The sequence below is a fragment of the Sminthopsis crassicaudata genome, chromosome 3 (assembly GCF_048593235.1).
Source record: "Sminthopsis crassicaudata isolate SCR6 chromosome 3, ASM4859323v1, whole genome shotgun sequence".
Classification (NCBI taxonomy): Eukaryota; Metazoa; Chordata; class Mammalia; order Dasyuromorphia; family Dasyuridae; genus Sminthopsis; species Sminthopsis crassicaudata.
In genome coordinates, this window is record NC_133619.1 from 560,982,659 (window position 1) to 560,994,481 (window position 11,823).

Here is an 11,823-nt window from a genome sequence, read left to right on the forward strand (position 1 = left end):
TCAAACCTACCCCAAATGAAGCCTCTAAACTGGTTTTGAAGTCAAAGAATCCACAAATATTTGTAGTACAACACATTTCTAGAAGAAGAAGATACCTTGGAAGAATTTCAGAACAGGTCTGTTTCAATCTGGCAGGGGGAGAGTCTGCCAAGCCCAGAGCATAGTATAGGGAGACCAGGGCAAGAAGCTGGAGTGGAGAGTCAAAGTGTTGTAGCTTCCAAGACCCTGGGGATCTTGTGTGAGCCTCCTTAGGCCACTCTGTCCTGGTTGCTACCAGATGGTTTGGCAGATTTGCCTTTTGTAAAAGACAAATAATAAATCATTGATTCCATGAAGAACACCAGACCTAGTCACCATTACTGGAAATCAATCAGCAGAACTGCCCCAAGGCAGCTGTCCCTCCCTTGCATTGAACACACCTCAAGCCTTTAAAACAATGAATAAAAAACAAAAAAGAACTCAAACCTAGACAGCTTTTATAGAGAGAGAAAAACAGCCCTCAAATCCTGAGGTTCCTAAAGGCAAAGCAAGTCCAGAAGAAGCCCTAAAGAGAGATACAAGCTGATCACCATTTCAGAAAACTTTCTTTGAAGATAACATGAAGGATCTTAAAAGAGAATTAGAAGAAAAATGGGGAAATGAAATGAGATCATTGCAAGAAGGAATAGAAAAAATGAAAAAAGAATGCAATGAACAAAAAAATTTAATTGTCCAATTGCAAAAGGAGGTAAAAAAATAACTGAAGATAAGAATACTCTAATTTTTAGTGTATTTAGTGAACAAATGGAAGTGAATCACTCAAGACTTCAAGAATCAGTGAAACAAACAAAAAAAAAAAATAGAAGAAAACATGAAATACTTCCTAGGAAAAATGATAGTGATAAAATGATTGGTTTATACTCAGTGTAGAGCATATAAGTAGGGACTGAGAGCCACTGAGGACAAGCACACTAGAAGCTCTCAGAACCAAGGGGACAAATCAATTTGAACTTCAATTTCCTGGTGGCTGGCCTGGCCTCCTGCACTTTCCCCACTAAAAGCAAGGCCACACTGAAAGGCTCTTCAGAAAGCTGCCCAGCATCAGGCAAAGAGGAAATAAAAGATTTGGACTTTAACTCTTGGCTACTCTTCTGGTGATTACTGAACTGAAACAAAGGCTGCTGCCAGAGACCCCAAGAAAACTGAACCAAGAGAACCTTACAAAGGAAGCCTATAAAGCAATAAACATCCCTTAAATGACAGTATGGCTTCATTATCTGTATCTGAAAGTCAAACTAGCTACCAATCAGGGTTGCCTTACCTTTGCCAAAGGCGGTCTTAAACACGTAATATGTATTGTTGTAATATAGTTCCTAAGTTTCTAAACTTTTTCTTTGTCATTTGCTGGCCATGGTGTGTTACCTGAATTTTGATAAGCTCCCCAGGAAAAATCTCACTTGATTTCTCATGCCAACCTTTGTTTATTGAAATGGGGATAGTCCCTTTGACCATGAATCTAAGCTTTTTTTCATACCAGTTCTAGGACACCAACAAAACCTTCCTGTTGAAAGTGTAGTCTTCAGTATTTCTGTTTACTGGGCTCTGAGAATGATAGAGAATGACTATTTGTCTAATATTTCATAAAGTAGAACCTTGTGCCAGGTCCAGATGCAATGTTGAGATCCAACTCCAACGGGTAAGTGAATAAAGAATGAAAGGGGAACAATAAAACTCAGGGAGATTCATCAACTTCTCTGTCTTGTAGTCTGTTTCTATGCATTATTTAATCAGGCTTCTGATGGAGCACTCATGGAGCTTCATTGGGCTGAAGTTTTATTCTGAGCAATAAGCAGAGCCTGCATGAACACAAATGTTGTGCTACTTGTGAGTTGGAATCAATAGAGCATCTGACCACGATGTTTGATACACCAAAGGGCTTTTAAAAACCAATTTTTATTCAGTTATGAAGGATGAAAACCAAATGAAAGCAATACTCAAGAGAGATTTCTTAGGTGCCAGATAGAATATAAAAGTGAGGATTCAGTCATCATGTTCCTCCTTCCAAAAATAGGAAAAACATAAGCCACACCTCAGGATTTAGTAATCCCAGGGGAAAGAAAGTTGAGTCACAATATAAGTCATTAAGGTACACCCAATGCCTACTATATACCATCCATATAACCTTAGAAAACTCTCTTCTTTTTGAAAAAAGTCCCTTCGTCCCTGCTCAGGGTAATTCTTTCTTCTCTGTGGGATTAATTGAAGGGGAGAGAGAGAAATTGGAGAGGTCAAGGTCTATAGGTATTTATTGCTATATCACTAGCTAATTATATCCCCAAACTGACTACCAGAATTTATCTATATGCTGGGAAGAGGAAGGTCAGAAGAAATGAGGCAGTCTAAGAATTCCAAAGACTAGAAAAGTAACTGTTGGTTAAGAAGTCAGGAAGTCATTTACTCATATGCAGATATTTTATGTGGGGGCTGATTAGAGTAAAAAAGGAAATGCCTGAGAAAGAGAACAGGGGCATGGCTAAAAGCTCTTTTCCAAGTGTAATCAAATAAGTAAAGAATATTCTTCATGAACCCCTTACTGCCCATAGAAGAATGGTTGAAAATGAACGATATCATCTTTTTTTTACTGTCAAAAAGGCTTGTGAAATGTTTAAATTTCCATAATATTGTTTATCCTATTGTTAAACCAGGAAACAGGACTATGCCTACTTGCAGTTTAGAGACCTTTAAGTAAGAACCTAGATTATGCTGCCCAGAACCCTAGTTAGATCCAAAGATTGATGAAGGGAGATTTCTCACAATTGTATACCTCAAACAGCCCATATATCTTATCTGAAACCTGAAACTTATGGATGAATCAGTTATTCTTTCCATGTTCTTTGATTAAATATAGATCTTTGGGAGTAGGACACCTCTTCATATGAATTAAGGGAATTGCATTGCTTTCTCTCATCCTTACAACTTGGACAGGCCTTAATCTGTCCTTACATTAGAAATCTGATCACCTAATATTGAATTCTTTTCTTAATTAATTGATTTTGTTTGATTAATTGCTTTTAATTTATAAAAGTCTATCTTCTCTTGTTTTGGAGATTGAGGCTTAAGCTTGTTGCTTAAGAAATCGATATATTTAGAAGATACAACCTTTGTTTGCATTAGTAATTTTATCTTTCAGGTGGCAGAACAGTCAATGTGATTAGATTTTCTTAAGATACTTTTAAATTTCTACAAGGATATATTTCTAGAAGATTTATTCAGCAATAAAGTCTCTTGGCATCTGGAAAACCAGATCTACTGGTATAAATGTGTCTGCAAATCTATCCTAAAAATAAGGCCGTAAGGATACTGTATGGCTGATTTGCCTAGATATATTTCAGAGTTAATTAGATCAAACTGGACAGTTTTGGGATGATGCTCAAAGACAGTCCCCTAGGGAAGAATTCCTATGAAGAAATGCTTTCCAGAAGCAGACAACTTCATGAAGTAGACAACTCTTTCCAAAAATTTGCACTTGGATATACTGATTAAGAACATTAAAGAACTGTTCAATTCTTTTCCTCTTGATTTTTGTTTGTATTTTGGCTTCCATTATATTGATTTGACAGTGTGTTTTAGCCATGGGCATCACACATGGGGATCACAGAGATGGCCCTAATTATGAACATGGGTTCCTTGCACTAAATGACCATGGAGGAGGATTTCTCATCTCACATTCTGTGATTCTCCATAACTGGACTGAAGGGAGAGATGCAGAGGATTCTTGGAGAGACTTGGAAGTGATTGGGTATGGCAGGGTAAAGGAGAGAAGGTACTTATGGATCCTTGTGTTTACATGGGGCTCTTGCACAAATCAGATTGTAAAATTCATTGATCTGAAGCTCCCTGTTTTCAGAGGCTTCTTCCTAAAAAACAGGGGAACCATCAGGATGGTGAAATCCATCCATACAAAGGAGTCAACTAAAAGTGTGAACTTTGAGGTCCTCAGGGCTCTGTCAACTAAGAAGAGTTAACAAGTAGAACTTCAGAATTCTGGGACAGGGGAATTCACACCTTGCCAGGGAGGATCTAGAGGGGTGGGGCTACCTGCTATAAAAGGAGAGCCTTCTTCTGCTCAGAAGCACTGCTTTGAATAGAAGTGAAGGCTCTTCATCTCAGCTGCTGCAGAACAGAAGCAAGTGGAGAGAGGAGAATGGCTGCTGCTGCTGTGGAAATGCTGCAACAATTGCAGAACCAGATCACGTGTCCCATCTGTTGGAAGTACTTCTGTGAGCCAGTCACCATCAGGTGTGGGCACAGCTTTTGCCGAGCATGTCTCCCAAGCTCAGCAGCTACAGCTTTCTCTTGCCCTGAATGCAGGCAAGTGTCTCAGGTCAGAGAATCACCTTTGTGTATCAATGGGCGCCTGCTAGAGCTGACTGAACTGGGGAAACAGCTCAGCTCCCAGCTGTTGCAGAGTGCTGAAGGACAGAGGCGCTGTGCCACTCACCAGCAAGTCTTGGAGTTCTTCTGTGAAGACGACCAGACGTTGCTCTATGTCAGATGTTGCCAAACCCCAGAGCACAGGGCTCACAGGCACTGTCCTGTAGAAGAAGCTGCTCCCAATGTCAGGAAGAAGCTGAAGCACCTTCAAAGTTGCTTGGAGAAGCACTTTGAGGAAGCAAAGAAACTTCTTGCTAGTCCCGGACCTCTTGTGAACTGGCACAAGATGATTACAGAAGAATACTACAAAATGTACAACCTGCACTTATTCAAGGAATGCCCTTTTGCTAGGATTGAGGAAGAAGAAAGAAGTGAGAAGGACAGACTTTCCCAGCAAATGAGAACCCTTCAGGACCTCATGCTAGATCTCCAGGAAGCAGAGGGCCAAGCCAATGTGGATCTGCTCCGGGATGTCAAGCAGTTGCTGGAAAGGAGCGAGTCAGTGTTGTCCCAAAGGGCCAAGGCACTCATCCCGGAGCTCAGAGTGTGTCCCGTCCCTGGCATGATAGAGATGCTCAACCGCTTCAGAGTGCACATCAGGTTGGATCCTGCATCAGCCAGTCCTTGCCTGATTGTGGCTGAGGATCTGAGGAGTGTAAGAGCTGGAGAAGGCTGGCCGGTGGACACCCACCCTGGTGATGACGGGCATCTTCACATGGTCCTTGCTGAGCAGGCCTTCAGCTCAGGGAGACAATACTGGGAGGTGGATGTGACAGGATTACCTCAGTGGATGCTGGGGATCCACACCCCCTGCTTGAAGAGACAAAGTGGTGGCAGCAAGACCCATTGTCCCTCTGTGTTCTTTGTGAGATGTGTCAGGAAGGAAGAGGATTACTTTTTGCAATCCTACCCTGGATCGCTGGACCACAGACTGAAAAGCCCTATTCCCAGGGTAGGACTCTACCTAGAATACCGTACTGGCATTCTGGCCTTTTACAATGTTCTGCAGAGTTCTCTTATTTATCAGTTACCTGATATTTCCTTTGTAGCCCCTGTTAGACCCATGTTTTCTCCTGGCCCCCCACTTCCAGGAACAAAGCCTGCTCCCATGACTCTCTGTGCACTGGATTCTCATCTTTGTTCTTGCTGCTATTCGTCTCTCTGAGCATTCCAACAAGGAGGAATTCTCAGCCCACCACTAGGCTCCCCGGCTGGTGTTTTTCCATTTCCAAACTTCCCCTGCAAGACAAGGAGCATCACCAACTTGTAGATGGCTTACCTTTCACCCTGCAAGCTGAAGAGGAAGAGGCAGTGGATTCTGCTTATGAAATTTCAAAACATAGCAATTCTTTTTCAGCAGTTAAAAAAAAATAACAACACACATGAGGACTGTGGCTTTCATAGTCTTCCTAGAATTTCTCAAAGTTCTTCAAAAGCCATGGATTTCAAGCTATTTCACTCCTATGTCACTTGAATTACTGTTAACTTATCTTTTACTCCATTCAATAAAAATGTGAAATGAATTCTAGCTTTTGGTGTGCTTCTTTGTATCTTTCTTGTTGTGCATTTCTTTCCTTTGTGTCAAGCTCTTTGTTTCCTCATTTGGGGTTTTCTTGGCAAAGTTGTTTGTTACAATGAATTTAACTTTGCTAAAATTATCTTTATCTCTTCAAGGAATCTAAAGAATTTTAAGGAATCTTGGTTTCTCTCTGCTCCTTGGCTCTGTCCCTTCCATTAATTGTTTTTTAATTGACCTCATACATTATAAAAATTCAACTCATATTACTGTTGCCACCCTAAACAACTTTGGGGTCTGATGGACTGCAGAAAACTAACGTGAGAAGGAAATCAGTGCCAATATGGATTACTTCAGTAATTACGGAAAAAAAAAAAAAAAAAAAAAACCAAGGTCCTTCTTTAATGTCAGCAATGCCAGTAAATCTTGCTCACAAATTACGATTTGTTGAAGAATTTGTCAATTCATAAGTCCTACTGACAAGCTGGAAAGTGTTGTTTTCTACCTTCGTCCATTTGACTGGATATCTTATGGATCAGAATAAAAATTAGAATTTAAAATTTTATTCCCGTTCAAATGACAGGCTGTTGATGAATAGGTGTTTTCGACCAAAATAAAGACTAAAACAAAAAACATCAAAGAATAAGGTAAAAAAAAAAATCAGTTACACAAACATATTGGGAGTAATTTTTTATTTGGGGCAAGAACCTGAAATCAAAAGGGGTATGTATCATTTAGGGAATGACTATGCACATTATGGTCTCAAGATGCAATAGAATGCACTTGAAATATAGAAACAAAATGATGAAAAGAAGCGTTTTAGCAAATCATGAGAAGACTTCCCATTTGGGCACCTGTATAAGTTAAGAAATATGCATCACTTTTTGAATCTTCTGTACTTTCATTGCTTCTCTGACTCCTAGACATCAGTCCTTTATAAGGCAAAAGTAAAAGGGGAAGTATAGGTAGAAGAGGCATATAGGGAAGTGGTCTCTTCATAGAAGTTAAGCAATATGGTGATGTCATATTTTGGTGAATAAAATTACAACAAACACAAATTTTTCTGCAGGACAAGGCATTTTTATAATTTTATAACAGTCATGTGTAAACTATTAGTAAGATGGGTAACATAGGTAGGCAAAAATTTCCAGTATGTAAAGGGCTGAAACTCTTGAGTCAATGCACTGAGGTTGGACTATCAACCACCTGAGGCTAATTACTAAGTGGACAATACTCTATAAGAATATGCTTGCAAAATGGCCCTTCCCACTATCCTGTGCTGGCCCAATTGTTCAGTGTATACAGAGAATTGTGGAGGGATTAGGAGGTACAGTGGCACTAGCCAGACTCATCCTGGGCAGCAGACTAGGAGGTGAGGTCTCTGAGATCCTACTTGGCCATTCCCTTCACTTCTACTTCTAAAGACCAAGAATAAAGACTTTTCTTATCCTGACTCCAGCTGATTCTAAGGTATCCAGGGTGATAAAGTGGTCTCCACATTAGCATGAACAGTTTATTACTTAGCGTAGCAGTAACAAAACACTGGGTCTTTGACTTCTATCCCTCAATGCATAGGTGCATTCAGGGCCAAGAGGGCTTTCTAAACTTAGGTATGTGTTCTTTCCTTTCATCTGCCATTACAGTATTAGGACCTATTTTATCAAAGATAAAACAATGCTGATTGATAGATTGGCAAATAGTGTGACATTAAAGTTCAGATGATCAAGTCACCCTCTGCGAGTAATGGAATGTTCATTGCTAGCTGGGCTTCAACTGCCTCTAATAAATCTTCCCTGGAAAACATAACCACTCCAAACTCTTGTTTGGTCTTTTCCTTGGAGATCAAGCCACAACCAAATTTCAAAAGGAGAAGCAAGGGTAGTAGAGTTGTCCCCTGGGGAGAACCCAGAACAAGCTAGATTTGTTTTTTTACTGACTAGTAAACAAAAGCAAGGGTACCCACTTTGAACTGATTAATAAATAGATACTTTGAGGAACTAGACAGGAGAAGTATCCTTTTGAGCTTGCCTAAGAGATGGGGTTTTGGCAAAATAGGGAAGAAAGATGGATTAAAAAGTAATATTAATTATCAAATGATAGAACTCAGTATTGTCTTCAAGATATTATAAACATTACTCCACATTTCTATTACTCTACACTGGAAAAGAGGGTGGAAGAAGTATCTTTTTACAACTCTTTCTTGTATCCAATTTTGGGTTATTGTAAATTAAGCTCACATTTAAATAAAAAATATTCTGATTAGTATTTAAGTTCTTCACAACCTGGTCTCTTTCTGTCTTTTTAATTTTTGTGTTTTTACTTATTTTACATTACTCCCTTCCATGAAGTTCCATTCCAGTGAATCTGTCCTGCTGGCTCTTTTCCATAAAAAAAAACCAAAACACATTTTTCCTCTTTGCACAGACTTAACCTTTGGCATAGACATTTCTGGCTTCATGCAAGAAGAAGCTTAGACACTTGAAGTACAAGAGGGGAAAGTTCTTTCCTCTTTTACCATTTGTTATGTTTAGTGGAATAAATGAGTGTAAGATGAAAGGAAAGTTAAGGGACTCTGGCACAGTTAGGCAATGTTTGAGATGTGACATGAATCTAGGTGTTCTTGAAGCAAAAGCCAAATCTCCATATGTGCCATCACACTTTATCTTTCCTTATGTATAATTCTTAAAAAAAAAAAAAAAACTCTCCATGAATGCTCATCAGCAGAATACTAAGTGTATTCCTTTTCTAGAGTCCCCTCCTCTCTGAATTTCATCTTCTAATTGGAGCAGTTGAAAATGCTAGATTTTTAGAATGTCCTCTCCCTTATATTTGAGAAGACTCCACTATCATCTTTAGTCCTGTCAGCTGATCCTTCTCACTTTCTTACAAGGCCCAAAGAAGTAGTTTCTGAGTTTGAAAAACCAAACTCTTTTTAATGTAGCTTAAATCTCACTTTCTCCAGTCAATCACTTTAGAATTTAGAATGATTTGCAATGTGGCAAAGAGTGAGTTCTAATTCCCAAATCTTGAGTTTTCAGATTTAACAAAAACAAGATGACTTTCTTTCATTGCTGCTATAAAGTGTATGTCTGCTCTCTTCCACTGATCTACTTTTCTTTAAACAAATCTGATAATTATATCCAAATCATAAAATTTGAAGCCTATTGCTGCTAAACCTCCTTTTATTTATTTTTTTCATTAATAAGATTTTATGCAATGAATGAAGGAGAAAGCAATAAATGTTGGAGAACATGTGGGACAAGAATTCACTATTGGTAGAACTGTGAAGTAACCAACAATTTTGAAAAACAATTTGAAATTTTGCTCAGAATTCTAAACCGTGTATACCCTTTCACCCAGGAATAACACTAATGCCTCTGTTGATTAAATGAAAAGATGGTAAGAGAAAAAGGAAAAGTATCTATATGTTCTGAAATACTTTTATCAGTTCTTTTTGGCAGCACAGGACTGGAAATTGCGGAAAAGTTCATCATTTGGGTAATAGCTGAACAGGTTGTAATGTGTGATTGTGATTCAATACTGCTACTATATAACAAATGATAAGCTCAATGATCTCAGCAAAACATACAAAGAAATAAAGATGCATGAAATGAGGAGAACCAAAAGGACACTGTATACAGTAACAAAATATGGTTTTAAGAAAACATTTACTGACTTTTTGACTATGATAAATTCCAAACTTAACTGCAAAGGATATATAGAGGAATATGTCATCTTCACATAGATAAAGACCTGATAAATAGAATCATGAGAATGGTGTATGTATACACATTCATGGAAACACACACACCCACACCCACACACACACACACCCCAAAAACATATTTGTGCCAAATGTTAGCCATCTCCAGAGTGGGAGAGTGGAAAGAAGAAAAAAGTTAAGGGAAAACAAAACAAAACAAAACAATTACCAGATAACTTTATTATACATTTTAAAGAATTTTTATGTAAATCCTTCCCTTTCCCCCCTTATGTTCAGAATAATTTTTTTTTTAAATACAGTGTGCAAAATTAGCAGATCAGTAAACTCAAACTACACTCTAACTCTCAAATTCACACTGAATATCTAATTAATGGCTACTATAGGCTAGAAGATTACAAAAGTAATGGAGAACTCCAAGTATGATTAATCAATTCATCAGTGAATGCAGAGGACCTGAATTTAGTCGGATCCAAGATTTCCTCACTATCAGAGGTCCCTCCTCTTGGTGCTAGCTACTTTTATATACTTGAGAGAGTACTAAAAATAAAAGGAGACATTACAATTTACTGCTTCCTCTATTCCAGAAGTGAGGAAATGATAGGGATGTCTATCAAAAATAATTATATCAGCAGACCTTTTTATAGGTCATGAGACTTTGCACAGGTCATAAATTCTAGATGACCCAAAGGCCCTAACACACTTTCAACAACATCTCAGGGCATTCTACAAGTCAAGAGCCCCTAGGGTTTAACCAATGCTATCCTATAGTCTAAGGAAGTTGTGAGCTTGAAATAAAGATCAATAGGGAGTGGTTAGTAGTGGTTCATAGAAGGGAGAGCTATTGCACTAGCAAGTGCATCTTATTACAGCATTTCCCAAGTCAAGGAGGGGAGTAATTATTACATTACTAACAATAGGAAGGTAATTGAGAAACATAATAAATATAATCTTCAAGGAGGATTAATTCTTATCCTAACAGCAGCTTAAATTAATCATTCTGTTTGATTCACTAATACAATCACTGATACTCATAAAATCTCAACAAATTGATTAAATACTGATTGATTTGAATAAGAGTATCAAAATTATCTCATACAGCTTTGGAAATAGGAGAGCTTTTCTGGTTCTGAGCAAGTCACTTGGCCTCTCATCCTACAGTTCCCTACCCACCATGCAGACAATTTCATGTATTTGATGGGGGTTTTGTGTGGACCAAAAAAAATAATGTATGAAATTCATCATAAATGTCTAAGGTGAAACTAGATGTTATTACATATTATTGTGTCTATCTTTCTAAGTGATGGAGTCTATACTTGTGAGAGACTTTCTCCAGGTTTATGGGGGATATCATCAATTATGATTTTGCTTGCTATGGTGTTCTTGAAATGTGCTTTTTAAAACTTCAGAAATGAAGGAGTAGAAGTATTCTTACACTGCCTCATTTTCTCTCTTCAGAATCATGGTTGATGCAGTACAAGAGGGCCTTTGTGTTAACTGCTTGAATGAAGTCATTAAGCTAATCACAGCTGAATGTGGACATATAATCTGCATGTCTTGCTTAAGGAAAAATACCTCTCCATCTTCTTCTTGTACTACATGCTGGGAATTTTCTCAGTTAAGAGGTCATCAATTTGACATTGCTATGTACCCTGAAGGGGAAGGCATATGTGAGATACACAGGGAACACCAGAAGCTGTTCTGTGATAGGAATAAGACCCTACTCCTTCAGGAATGGCACTGATTGTCCATGCACAATTTCGTTGTTTCTGCATTAACAGTATTCAGATCTAAGTGATAAGCTATGTCAGAATGGGTTCATGATCTTTTGTAGTGTGCTGTTTTCTCCAGGAGCTGCTGTTTGCTCTCTGGGAGGAGATCTGCTGTGTCAACTCAAATCTCTCAGACAGATTCTTCTTCCTCTAGAGAACTGTTGTCTCCAGACAGTTGCTGTTAACTCTGGTCCAGAGTGTGACTTCCCTCTTTTATCCTCCCAGAGAATGGGTGTGGGATAATGCAAAGGCTTCTGGGAAAAAGTACTTCAACCAATGAACTTGCTCCTCCTAAGCATGCAAGCTCTTCCCCAGAAATTCACAAGTAAAACTCCCAGTCATGGCTGGAACTAGAGAATTGTCAAGTACTGACAGCACTTAGTAAGAACCTAACAGTCTTT

The 11,823-nt window shown here is 38.5% G+C and overlaps 1 protein-coding gene across 1 annotated transcript; it reads left to right on the forward strand.

Moving 5' to 3' along the window:
• Nucleotides 1-4,183: 4,183 nt before the first annotated feature.
• Nucleotides 4,184-5,525, forward strand: LOC141562360 (E3 ubiquitin-protein ligase TRIM58-like). The gene is made up of 2 exons (XM_074302392.1): nucleotides 4,184-5,278; nucleotides 5,505-5,525. The coding sequence occupies exons 1-2, from the start codon at nucleotides 4,184-4,186 to the stop codon at nucleotides 5,523-5,525; spliced, it is 1,116 nt and encodes a 371-aa protein (XP_074158493.1).
• Nucleotides 5,526-11,823: the final 6,298 nt, after the last annotated feature.

Excerpts from the sequence above, each read along its gene's own strand:
- LOC141562360 (XM_074302392.1), top strand. The coding sequence starts at position 4,184 with ATGGCTGCTGCTGCTGTGGAAATGCTGCAACAATTGCAGAACCAGATC. Across the intron at positions 5,279-5,504 it reads ATTGTCCCTCTGTGTTCTTT|GAACAAAGCCTGCTCCCATG; the intron begins GTGAGATGTGTC and ends CCCCACTTCCAG.